The 12,588-nt window shown below is 50.8% G+C and overlaps 1 protein-coding gene across 1 annotated transcript in view; it reads left to right on the top strand.

Annotated features, from left to right (window-relative positions):
• The window catches only part of MYOM2 (myomesin 2), an 83,316-nt gene that overhangs the window by 69,076 nt on the left and 1,652 nt on the right, over positions 1-12,588 (top strand). The window contains exons 32-36 of the mRNA XM_035004318.1: positions 1,240-1,345; positions 9,179-9,342; positions 9,586-9,622; positions 10,896-10,918; positions 12,053-12,108. Of these exons, the coding sequence (XP_034860209.1) occupies positions 1,240-1,345; positions 9,179-9,342; positions 9,586-9,622; positions 10,896-10,918; positions 12,053-12,108 (386 nt within the window). The remainder of the gene's footprint in view (positions 1-1,239; positions 1,346-9,178; positions 9,343-9,585; positions 9,623-10,895; positions 10,919-12,052; positions 12,109-12,588) is intronic.

Raw genomic sequence — 12,588 nt, 5'->3', positions numbered from 1 at the left:
ATGGTCTTCCGTTATGTGTGCTCATGTGAGAGTAAATGGAAACCAAAGAACACCAGAGTCATGGCCATTTTTATTTTGGTTTCTATCTCTTTACATAAAGTCATAAATACACCTATTTCTTGGGTTTTTTTTGGCGCCACATATTTTATGATAATCATCCATGTTTTATATCAATACTGTGTCCACAATTTCTCATAATTACGTGGTGTTTCATAATTACGTGCTGTGGTTTAAAGTCTTCCTTACGGGGATAGCAACCATTGTTCATTATTTTAAATAACTATGCAATGTACCTCATTGGACAAAGAGAGGCTGATTTCAGTATTTGGGAATATTTCCTTCGAGTGAGCTCCCAGAAGTACGAGGACTGTGTGGAATACGTGGGTATCTTGAGGATTCGTGATAGAAGTCTCCGGGCGGCTTACCAGTTAGCAGATGGTGCGTTCAGAAGTCCCTTCTGCACCACACCCTCCTCAGTGGTTTTATCACATCATTTTCTTCCATTTTGCTGATTCTATAAATAGTATCTTCTAGGTGCTGGAATACCGAGTTCATGTAAATGCTCTGAAGTTACGTATCTAATAACAATCTCTGCCTCGAGCTCAGAGCTTTTGCCGAAGTAAGAGGCTGCTCAGTAGCTTCCTGTCTCCTGACCCCTCGCCTCCCCCGGACCACCTGCCCCAATCCAGTCAGGCTGAGTTCCTACTCCAGACACACAAAATAAGTTCTCATTTCCTAGGGTTTTCTTACTGCCTGTGGCTTCTCCTGTTTTCTTATCCAGTCTTCGATCATCTCAGAGGATGGACTGTAGCCTTTCATCTCCTTGACTCCTTCCTGGATCATTTCTGCTGACTCACCCTCTCCCTTTTGCTGATCTTCCATAATACTTAAGTTCCAGATCAATTAATGCAGAGTTTACTGTGTTACTCTGCTGTTTGCAAGGATTTTCCTCCTCTTCTTAAGCTAAGCTGCCAAGGGGCAGATGTTGAGCCTTTTCCTAAAGTTACATGTCATTTACAGTGGTCAGCAAGGAGATTTTCACATACATGTGGCAATGGCAGATGCTTATGGAGTGAAGGAATATGGCGTGGGGAAGGTTAGAAGAATGCGTGCATGGAACATACACATGGGCGGCTGTGTTTACCGTGGGACAGAGCAGAGACACCTGCGGTTGCCCCTTTGTGTTCTCACGGCACGCATACCGCTTTTCTTGGTCTGAGTTTGTTTTGTTTTCTGCAGGGGCATCTGCTTCTCCACTAAAGGTACTCTGCACCGAAGAAGGAATAAGACTTCAGTGTTTCATGAAGTATTTTACCGAGGAAATGAAAGTGAACTGGTATCACAAGTAAGTATAAGTGTGATCGGCGGTGGCCACAGAGGGAGCAGTGCCCAACACATACAGCTGGTCGCCATGCTCCTGGCCGCGTGTCATGGAGCTGCCCATCCTCTTGAAAGCCTTGGCCCGGGCAGGGGACATGATGGCAATAGGGAGGACCTCCAGGAGGGCAAAGATAAAGAAATGCCTGAAGGTGCCAGAGTCACATTTCTGCAACGTCTGGGCTTTACCAAATGGGGTGACACCCATTTTATCGGCAGTCTAGCAGGCAGCTAAGGGAAAAATAATATGTAGAGACCACACTCCCAATTTCCAGTCTGTCAGAGTCTCACTAGCTTGATTAAGAAGAAAAGGGCCAAAATAAGCCCAGAGTTAAAAGAGGAAAGGAAAAGACGAGGCCCTGTATAAACAGCAGGTTTTCTGTGTCTCACGTTGCTTGCTCTGCTGCTTCTTCAGGTGAGTGGGGTTCACTCCCAAAGCACCCGAGACTTCTGTCATAGTCACGGCACGGCGAGGCCCTGTGTCCCAGCCCCTGCGGTCTGGCTCTTTCAAACCCACACCCCAAGGGTATCCCTAAAGCAGCTGCTCAGAGCTGCAGGGCTCTGAGCAAACAGGACTGCGGTCCGGGACCCCCCCAGAGCTGCGGAGGAGGGAGCTCCGGCTGGGGCAGAGGGGCAGGGCACGCACCTTCTGGTCCATCTCTACTCTGACCCGAGGACACAGGCAACATTCTTAGCCCATATTTCCAGTGATGTGAGGATAGCAACATCTTAAGCTCCTCAGTGATTCATAGCCCATAGCGTCCACATCATGCCTTTGGATATTATATTTCTCTAACACTTCAGAAGGCAAATTCTATGGATATGGCTATTTCACTTTTAAAAGCATTATTTGTCTAGGTGCATGTATTTGTGGGTAAAGTGTGAAGTGCTAAAAGGATAAATATTCTTGGGGTTTTTCCCATTTAAATCCTGATGAGCTATGCTTTTGTTTCCAATGTTTTATTTGGAAACCCAAAATAAGAAGTTTTGGAGTCTCAGTGCATCTGCGTGGGGCATCTTCTGGCTCTGTGTTTTTAACAGTGTGGAATCCAGTAGGAGGAGGGGTCATTACAGATCCTGCGGGAAGGGTCTGCACATTAGAGGCAGAGTCTTGTTGTCAAGGGCCCCGATAACAGGAGCCGTAAAGATGGAAACTGGTGTATTTTTGTGATACAATTTTTTGTAAGGATATATTTTCTTAGACAAATGGGTAAATCTGTGTCTCTAGCTGAATCAGGCCTTCCTGGAAAAGGAGAATTAATGACTTCCTTCCCTTTGCTATTTTGTTCTGTACGGCATGCTGTCCTGCAGTAGGTCCTGTGTGCTTGTGAGGTGTGTCTTCTTCTCCCTTGTAAAGCTGTCCATCCCCGGGAGAGGATGCTCCTTCCTCCACTCTTCTCCCAGCGAGTGGCAGGCTCTGCACCAGGTGCTGGGGGTTCAGAGATCGGACGTGCACTGCACACACATGCATGAACATACATCAGTGTGAACGCACATGCACGCCTGCGTGAATGCACACCGCTCACCCACGTGAGCACACTCACAGCTGTGTGAACACACACACCTGTGTGAACGCACGTGCACCTACATGAATACACACTGCAGACATCTGTGTGAATGCGCACCACATACGCCTGCGAGATGCACACCACACACACCAGCGTGAATACACACTGCACATACCTGTGTGAACACACGGTACTCACACCTGTGTGAGCACACGCACACCTGCATGGATGCACATGCCTATGTGAACGCACGTGCACACCTGTGTGAATGCACATCACACACCTGCGTGAGCACACTCACACCTGCATGAACGATCCCCCCACACCCACGTGAGGGCACACACCTACATGAATGCACACCTGTGTGAACGTGCACCGCACACACCTGTGTGAACACACATTGTTCACACCCACGTGGATGCACACTCAAACCCACATGGACACACACCTACATGAATGCAATGCACACCTGCATGAACGTGCGCCCCACACACCCGCGTGGACACGCGCACACCCGTGTGGACACACACCTACATGAATGCACGCCTGCATGAACGTGCAGCGCACACACCCGTGTGGACATGCACACCCGCGTGGACACACACACATCTACATGAATGCACCCCTGCGTGAACGTGCGCCACACACGCCCGCTGGACACGCGCACACACACACGAAGACGTGGACGGATCAGTGCCAGCACTAACATGAGATCTATGTCAGAGTAGCAGCCGCTTTGCATTAAACGCTTTACACACATGATTTCACCAAAGCCCTGAATTAGGCACTAACACCCACTTTTATCGATGTAGAAACTGAGGTTTAGGCAGAGGAACATGATCGGTGAGTTCCAAGTCCCACAACTAGTGAGTGGAAGGGCAGGGATCTAAATACTAGTTAATCTTACTCTAACCAGTACCCTGCTCAGGGGTGTCAGGCTTGTGGGGGCTTGATGACGGACAGACAGACAGACAGACAGATGGAGAAGTCAGGGCTCAGAGCAGGTGTGTGACTCATGGATAAAGTGGCGTCAGACGGAAAGGTCGCAAGAGCCTGGCAGAGAAGGTGGCGGCGTTGGAGACCTCCGTGGGCCCGAAAGTGGCCTCGTTTGTACGTTTTCTCTTCTCCAAACAGAATATGCTCCACAACCAACCAAGTCTTTCTTGAGCACTTTTAGGACTAAAATATAACTTGGACTTCTATCCTACTGGACTATTGAACGATATTACACTGTATCTTGCAGATACAGTTGCAGATATAATGTTTGGTGTATTTCAGTATTCGACTATTAAATAAGTTCTTGTGGAAACAGAAAAATAGAGGAGAATATGAAATAAAATCTGCCTCGGAGACTCATGACAGACACAGGGCGGCCCAGGGACGTCACAGGTGCAGATTTGATGGTGGACACCTGAATAGTTTGAGTCAGTAGGCGGCACGGGATTGACAGAGGATGATGAGGATTTGGAGAAGTGCGAGCATAAGCAGGGACAGTTGTTCTTTGGGTAAAAATGCCGAGGAATCCATCCAGGTGGGCGAAAGTGCCACTCCAAGGAAAGGGCTGCAAGCCTCTTCGGAATGAGAGTGACACTCAGCAGAACCGCTCTTCTGAAAAAGGATTGTGTCCTCCTGCTCGGAGGTGAAATTCGTACGTCATCCAGAGCACAGATTGCTCAGGTGCTGACCCCTGGAGCCTTAGCCGCGTCCCCGCCACCGAGGAAATCTCAAGCAAAAAACCCCCGCTGCCTCGAGTCTCACAATATCTGTTCTAATTCAGCTGGGGGGAAATTTCTCCCATGGAGGTGCCCTTGAAATCTAGTGGACCAGCATGTCTGAGGTCACTCGGCATGTCACGAGGTGGGAAGAGCTGAGCAGGGTGTTGGGATGGCACCTTGGTCCCCGGGGACCCTTGCCTGGAACAGATGCCCAAGTGGACGCTTCCCGGTCTGTCCACTCACGCACCTGTCCGGAAGCGTGGGGCGGCCAGTGTTCGTGATTTTGGCTATCATGGGGGCAGTAGTAAAACTTGCTGGGTAGTTTAGACACCTTGCAGGCTGTGTTGTTTTGTGGGACCCTTGCAGGTGGCTGGCGTTCCTCAGGACCACCTCCTCCAGCCAGATGCAGATACCTCCTGACTTTGGGGGATTATTGCTGATATCTATGTTTGTCCTCTAACGGGGAGGCAGAATCTGGATGGAGGTCACGTGAACATCTGACCAGTGTGATAGGAGCAAACTGTTACTTTCCTACTGGGACAACACATCCATGTTTACACCTCAGGTCTCTTGGAAAAGCAGCCTTGGCTGGCCCATCTTTGACTTAGTTTTTAGACTTTTGCACCCGTGTCCCTTCCAACTACTTGTTTTAACATATCATAATTTAAAATCTTTCATTGTAAGATACAAAATACTTTAGGCTCATAGGAAAGTTGCAAAAGCAGTACAGAGAGTTCCTGTGTGGCTTTCGCCCGGCTTCCCGGGAGAAAAACCGGGAGGTGAATGGTGACATGGCCCTCCGCACTGAGCTGCAGACTTAATGCACGTTGTGCCCGTTTTCCAGGATGCCACTGTGCATTAACCATCCTGGCTCCTCAGTGTCCTTGAATCTGGGCCAGCTCCTCAGTCTGTCCTTCCTTGTCTTTCATGAACTGGGTGCCCCCTGAGCATTCTGGTCCCGTGCTTTACAGAGTGGCTGTCCACTTGGGTTTATCTTGTGCTTTCCCATGATGAGATCGAAGGTGTTCCTTTGTAGTCGGAGTGCAGTGGAAGCGATGCTGACATAGTTCTCACCTGGCTGACAGGTGGCTTCTCAGGTCTGTCCCCTGCAACGTCACTAGCTTTCCCTTTGTAATTAGTAAGTATCTGGGGGCAATACATTGAGATTTTGCACATCTCTTCTGCACAACATTCTCTGATTCACTTATTTCACCTGCGTAATACCCTCTAGTTCCATCCACGTCATTGCAAATGGCAAGATTTCATTCCTTTTGATGGCTGCATAATATTCCATTGTATATATATACCACCTCTTCTTTATCCATTCATCTGTCGATGGACATCTTGGCTCTTTCCACAGTTTGGCTATTGTGGACATTGCTGCTATAAACATCGGGGTGCACGTACCCCTTCGGATCCCTACTTTTGTATCTTTGGGGTAAATACCCAGTAGTGCAATTGCTGGATCGTACGGTAGCTCTATTTTCAAGTTTTTGAGGAACCTCCATACTGTTTTCCAGAGTGGCTGCACCAGCTTGCATTCCCATCCAACAGTGGAGGAGGGTTCCCCTTTCTCCACATCCCCGCCAACATCTGTCGTTTCCTGACTTGTTAATTTTAGCCATTCTGACTGGTGTGAGGTGGTATCTCATTGAGGTTTTGATTTGTATTTCCCTGATGCTGAGCGATGCTGAGCACTTTTTCATGTGTCTGTTGGCCATTTGGCTGTCTTCTTTGCAGAAATGTCTTCTTGAACGTTGTCGAATTCAATGGGAAGCAGCTGGAGAGGGCGTGGGCCTGGGGAGCTATGTTGACTCCGGGGAGGGGGCTGGAGGCTGGAATTTGTCCCGGGCAGGTGGAACAGTGTGTGGCCCTGTCCTGCCAGGGGTTTCACTGGTATCCGGGGAACAGAACTAGCACGTGGCCCAAGAAAATGTGGGGCTCTGGGAGAAGCTGACTCAGAGCTCAATCCTGCAGCTCAGCCTGGATTAGGGGTGAAGCACGTCCCTGTCCTGAGGCAATGGGTTCTTTCTGGAGCTGGGGCTCCGGGAGGGAGCGGGATCACCGCTGCTGAACCGTGGCATCCCTGGCTCAGGGAGCGAGCGTCTCTGCAGCCAGAGCTGGAGCCAAGGAACACGTAGCTGTGGCCAGGAACGCGTGGGGCCCCAGGGGAGCAGGACACAGGCTGTTGTGTGACTGGGAGCTCGTGACCCCCCGCCCCAGTGGCTTTTACCCTTCCTCACCTCTGAGTGCCGTCCCGTGGATGTGGATGGTCTTCACCAAGAGACCCCATCAAGGCCGTGGAGGATTGCTTTCTGTAAGTCAGACTCGAATGGCAAACAGCCCAGTCGCTGTGGAGTGGGAGCTGCGGTGGTTGGCAGTGTGTCCGTCCGTCTCTGCTGCTGGACAGGTGGTGTTCAATGCATCGAAGGCAGGAGGACGTCTGTACCTACCTAGAGCTGCCCTGCGAGGCTTGCTTGGGTGTATGGTTGGAACACAGAAGGCTGAGACAGAAGAAAGCCGTGTTGCTGTCTCCTCCGAGCGGCCTGCTGATTTTGTGGACAGAGCCCCATCAGAACGGGACGTATTTCAACAGAATGTAAGCTCCTCGGAGGCTGAAATGGTCACTGTTTCCCAGAGCATTTTTCCGGCGATCCTGGAGCTGCACGAGTTTCAGGCGTTGAGGAAAGCTGGGTCCGATGTGGCTGATAACATGCAAACTCCGATCACTTTCCTTCACGGCCCTGAAGCTCATGGGCTTCCAGCCGTGCCCCACTGAAGCCACTCTGGACTCTGTGTTCCTGTCCGTCTGTCTCTTGCACGCACTCAGGGGAAGCAGACGGCTGGCCATCTTTATCTGTGTGTCCAGAACACAGCAGTTTTCCTCTTTGAGGACGATGTGTTTGAATTCATGGAAATAAAGAAGAGCACCTCTCCAGCCCTAAGGCCCACAGAGCACGTGGCACAGGGGAACCCCCCCCGGGGCCTGCCATACGCGGGGCTGCCTCTTCGGGAAACTCTGAGCTGCCTGCTCTTGCACAGAGTGGACTCAGCCAGTCCTTCTCCCCGAGCTGTCAGGGCACAGCCTTCGAGGCAGAATGCAAATCCCCGGCATGGTCCAGGTCACCCCTTCCCAGCAGAGCAGGGAGCGAGCTGCAAATCCCAAGTATCTTGCCATTGCAGGGAGGGGGGCGGTGCTGCTCCCAGCACGGGACCTAGTGTGCTGGGATGGGTGGAGGGAGGGCCTTATTCATGGCGTGGCTCACGCTAAAATCCCCGCCGTGCCGGGGAGACTCTGTGTGCTTAGTGAGCGCAGACAGCCGTGTTGGTGCTATGTGGTCGGGTGTGCGTCTGGCAGGGTTTAAGGCTGACCCTCAGGAACAGCTATAGCAGATGGAGTGGGGCGTGACAGACAGCCGGGGCTGTTCGTGTTGGAAAGAAGGTGTCTCCTTCTCTGGAAGAGGCTCTCCATACACGTTAGCTGCTGTTTACTTGGATGAGGTGCATTAGTCCATAAGCTGTTAGGGCGGGCTTAGTTCCCCACCAGCCTACGATGGATGATTTGCCAGCTGGTCTATCCAAATGCCGATTGTCAGTGCGTACAAGGCGTGAAGAAGGCCCTTCTTCATCCGGCTGTGATGTTCGTGTTGCGTGTTGCTGTCTGTTTATGTTGGGGTGTTTGCACACGTGGGCTCCTCACTGTCCCTAGCGTTTCAGGCTTGGGACTGATTGCCCAACCCACAGCATAGGATATTTTCTTTGAAAGAGTGTTTCTCTCTGCAGAACCGAGAATCACTATGTACAGTTGAATTTTCTGTTTGTGCATGGGAATGAGTAGGTCTGAGCGCTGGCGCCCCCGGGATACACTAACTCCCCATTACCCTCTTCCCAGCCCCTGGCCGGCACCATCCCACTCTCCGTCTCTGTGAACTTGACTACTCCAGGAGCCTCGCTGTAGAATCGTTAGTCCTTGTGTTTTTGTGAGTGACTTCTCTCACTCAGCAGAATGTAATGTCACCCAAGTCCACCCATGTTGTAGCAGGTGTCAAAATTCCGTCCCTTTTTTGGCCCGAACACTGTTGCATTGTGTGTGTACCTGGCATATTCTTCATTCATCCAGTGATGGACGCTTGGGGTGCCGTCATCTTCAGGCTCTTGTGAATGATGCTGCTGTGAACATGGGTGCGGATACTTGCATCCCTGCTTTCAGTTCTTTGGGGCTTATATCCACCAGTTGCTGGATCATATGGTCATTAGAAAAAGATTTTTGAGAGTAAAAAAATGCCATGCTATATAGAGCATTTTCGAGTCTATTACATTGTAGCCAACAAGCATATGTTAATAACAACGTATCTTTAAAAACTAGGTATCAGGTTCAATTTTAGAAGGTTTTCAGATCTGAGCTACTGATGTAGTTAATAAATTTATAATATCCTGAAAAATCTATTGTGACATGAGCACTAGTGAGCCCGATGGGGCTCCCCACCCAAACACGTGTCCGTTGCCCCATGGCCATCTCGCGTATAGTATGAGGTTCTAAGTTGAGATGAGTTTCTGTTAACTTTTTTTTTTTTAAAGAGATGCCAAGATTGCATCTAGTGAGCATATGAGGATCGGAGGCAATGAAGAGATGGCGTGGCTGCAGATCTGTGAGCCCACGGAGAAGGACAAAGGAAAATATACCTTCGAGATTTATGACGGCAAAGATAACCATCAGCGCTCACTCGACCTGTCTGGTCACGGTAAGATAATTATTCTTTAGCTCCTCCTGATTCTGTGTTCAGTGACCCATTGACAGTGCTAGACCAGGAAATGCTCTGATTTTATGAGTTTCATTCAGAGAAAATTATTTCTGGATAATCAGTTTATTCCTTTGGCTGTTTGTCCGTTTTCATTAAGCCAGTTCACGGGTAAAGCACCTGAGTGAGTGAGGGAAAAGCCAAACACAACGAAACCATTAAACCGTATGAAACATTTCCTTACAGCGTTCGATGAAGCCTTGGCAGAATTCCAGCAGCTGAAGTAAGATTTGCATGTCCGCACGGATTTACATGTCTGCATGATGGTCTGTCCCCGGAGGGCCGCTGGGCGGAGCGTGGGAACATGGGGGCCCCCGGTGCCCACATAAAAATGACAGTTGATGCAGTTCAGTGTGCATAGGGCAGGCATCCTTCTAAACTGTACATGTTTTTATAAACTAACTGTCTAGAGTCATCATAACCCTGGGTTGCTTTAAATGATGAAAATGACAGGTTTCTGAAATAGTTATAATTATGGCAACAGAATATACAGAATGATTTTTTTACGGTTATATTTTTGGGTTCTTTTTAAAGACTTTATTTTTTTCGAGCAATTTTATCATAGCAAAATTGAGACGAAGGTGCAGAGATGTCCCGTGTACACCCTGTCCACCCCATGCATGGCCTGACCCCAGCACCCTCACCAGACGGTGCATTTGTCACCAGCGATGACCCCACAGGGACACGTCCTCACCCACAGTCTGCGGGGGACCTCAGAGTTCCCTCCGGGTGTCGTCCATTCTGTGGGTTTGGACAAGTGTATGATGACCTGTGTCCACCACTGTAGGATCACACAAAGCATATTCACTGCCCTAAAACCCTCTGTGCTCCCTGTTCACACCTCCATCCTGTCCTCTGTCACCCACTGACCCTGCTCCTTTTCCTGGCTCCATGGTTTGACTTTCCCCCAGCACGTCCTGGGCTTGCAATCCTGCAGCGTGTAGACTTTCAGACAGGTGTCTTTCATGTACTGATCTGCATTTAGGGTTCCTCCCTGCCTTTGTGTGGCTTGAAGGCTCATTTATTTTTAGTGCTGAATAATACCCCATTGTTCCGAGCAACTTTTGAAAGAATCCCTCGAGATTTCTAAACGTGGAACTGAATTTTGGAGTATCCAAAAAGGAGAGCAGTCACTGGCCATACTAGGTTATTCAGGAAATGTGTGTGGAACGGAGGAACGGACGGCTAAGATAAGTCAGTGTTTTCAAAAATATCTAGAAATCTCCAGTGCAATCTGGTGAATTTGGTGAAAAAAGAAATTTCTCCAACCTCACGCTCAAACCCTGAGCTTTACCGTGGGTTTCACCTGCCGAGAGATGGGGCAACCCACCACGGCCCTCAGCAGCGGCAGGGGGGACGTTCTTGTAAGAACACGTGTCCTCCTTCCTCCTTCCTTTCGCTTTCGTGTCCAGCAAAGCTCTGAAATGTGTGATCTTGTTGTGGTCCCGTTTTCTCACGACTGTCTTTTTATTCTCTCTGCTCCCGTTGATTTTTAGGGCCGCTGCTTTTGCAGAGAAGAGTAAGTACATGTTACATTATAACGAGCACCACTTACTATTTTGTGTGGGGCCAAAGGGCCCACATTCAGGGTGTTAATGTTGTGTGTTAAATGGTAGATAGCAAACCTGCTCGCCCAGATTGGAGAAGCTTCCATGACTCCCAACACCCACATTCCCGATCCTGCCAACACATCCTGTGCCACCCAGCCCAGCCTGGCCTTCCACTTTGGCTCCTTGTTACGTCTGGGGTCTCCTTTCTCCCTTCTACCCTCCACCCTCTTGCTCCGTGTTCTTTTATGAGATGCTCAGGCAGGTGTGGCCATAGGTAGAGGATGCAGAGCGGAGGCCAGCAAGTCAGTGTATCAGTCTCGCCGGTCCGAGTGAAGGGAGGCATGCCGCCCAGAGCCACCTGGGGAAGCACCGGGTCAGGAGGTGGAGGCAGGAGTGAAGGGTGTGCTTAGACCATGGCCTTTGTTGGCGTTTCCTTGGGACAGGCAGGCGGGGTGTGGTAAATGATCTAGGACTGGCTCGTTTGAATTATTTCACTGGGCTTTGGTCCGTAGGGGTGGCCCGCAGCTGTGTGGCACCAGGCCCTCGGAGGATCAAGGTAGAGGAATATTGCTCCCAGGTGCAGGGGCAGGTGGGGGAGGCAGCTCGGAGGGGCGTTGCCTCCTGGGTGAGGATCGGTGGAGGCATCCTCGCTCCGGGTAGGCTGGTTGGCCTCTCACAGGCTGGGCCCTTTGCTCTCTCTGAGAATTGGCTACCCCAGGAGGGGCCATCTCCTTAGCCAGGAAGGTTTCTAGGATGTCAAAGCATAATATACAGAAAATAGACTCCTGTAGGGTCCAATGCCCTTAGAAAGCTCTGCCCTCCAGACGCACAGGACCCCTCTCCCTTCCAGGATGCGTTTAGCTGTATCAGGTTCCCTACGTGGAGCCTTTGGTGAGCTCACGCATGTCCCTCCTTCCCTGGCGGGCGTTCACAGCCGTCCCTGCACAGGACCTGAGACTCCTCCTGAGCCCCCCACTTTATATACACAGTAGTGGGAGCCCCTCCCTGTGTCGGCTTGTATCCACGTGCACTCAGCATGGGGCCAGCTCTGTAGAAACATCCCTGTTGGTAGTCTTCTGAACCGAGTCGCCTTCATGTTGCAGATCGTGGCAAGGTGATTGGTGGCTTACCTGACGTGGTGACCATAATGGAGGGCAAGGTAAGAGCACACAGCAGGACACGGAGTTAGGACGGCACGGGGTTTCGGCAGTGCAGTGCAGTCCCCCTGCATAGTACCTAGCCTGGGGAGCCTGGGGAGCCTGGGGAGGGGATTGCATGTTGCTCAGCCCCCAGAGGACAGGTTGCTCCCCACCCACCATGATGCTTGTCTTAGGCTGCTTCTGGTAACACTTATGTTATCAAAGGATGGAAGAGTTTACTCTTCTGGACCCACAAACAGCAGCTTTAGGAGCATGGAGACAAGGTGCATGATTCAGGCATCACAGAGCAGGTGTGTGGCAGCTGTGCGTCCAGGCTCTGGGCGTCCACCGGTCTTGGGCGTCCACCGGTCCTGGGCGTCCACCCGGTGCTGGGCGTCCACTGGTCCTGGGCGTCCACCCGGTCCTGGGCATCCACCCGGTCCTGGGCGTCCACCGGTCCTGGGCGTCCACCCGGTCCTGGGCGTCCACCCGGTCCTGGG

Source organism: Mirounga leonina, unplaced genomic scaffold, assembly GCF_011800145.1.
Source record: "Mirounga leonina isolate KUSES-001 unplaced genomic scaffold, KU_Mleo_1.0 Mir_128, whole genome shotgun sequence".
Lineage (NCBI taxonomy): Eukaryota > Metazoa > Chordata > Mammalia > Carnivora > Phocidae > Mirounga > Mirounga leonina.
This window is presented reverse-complemented; position numbering and strand designations above follow the sequence as displayed.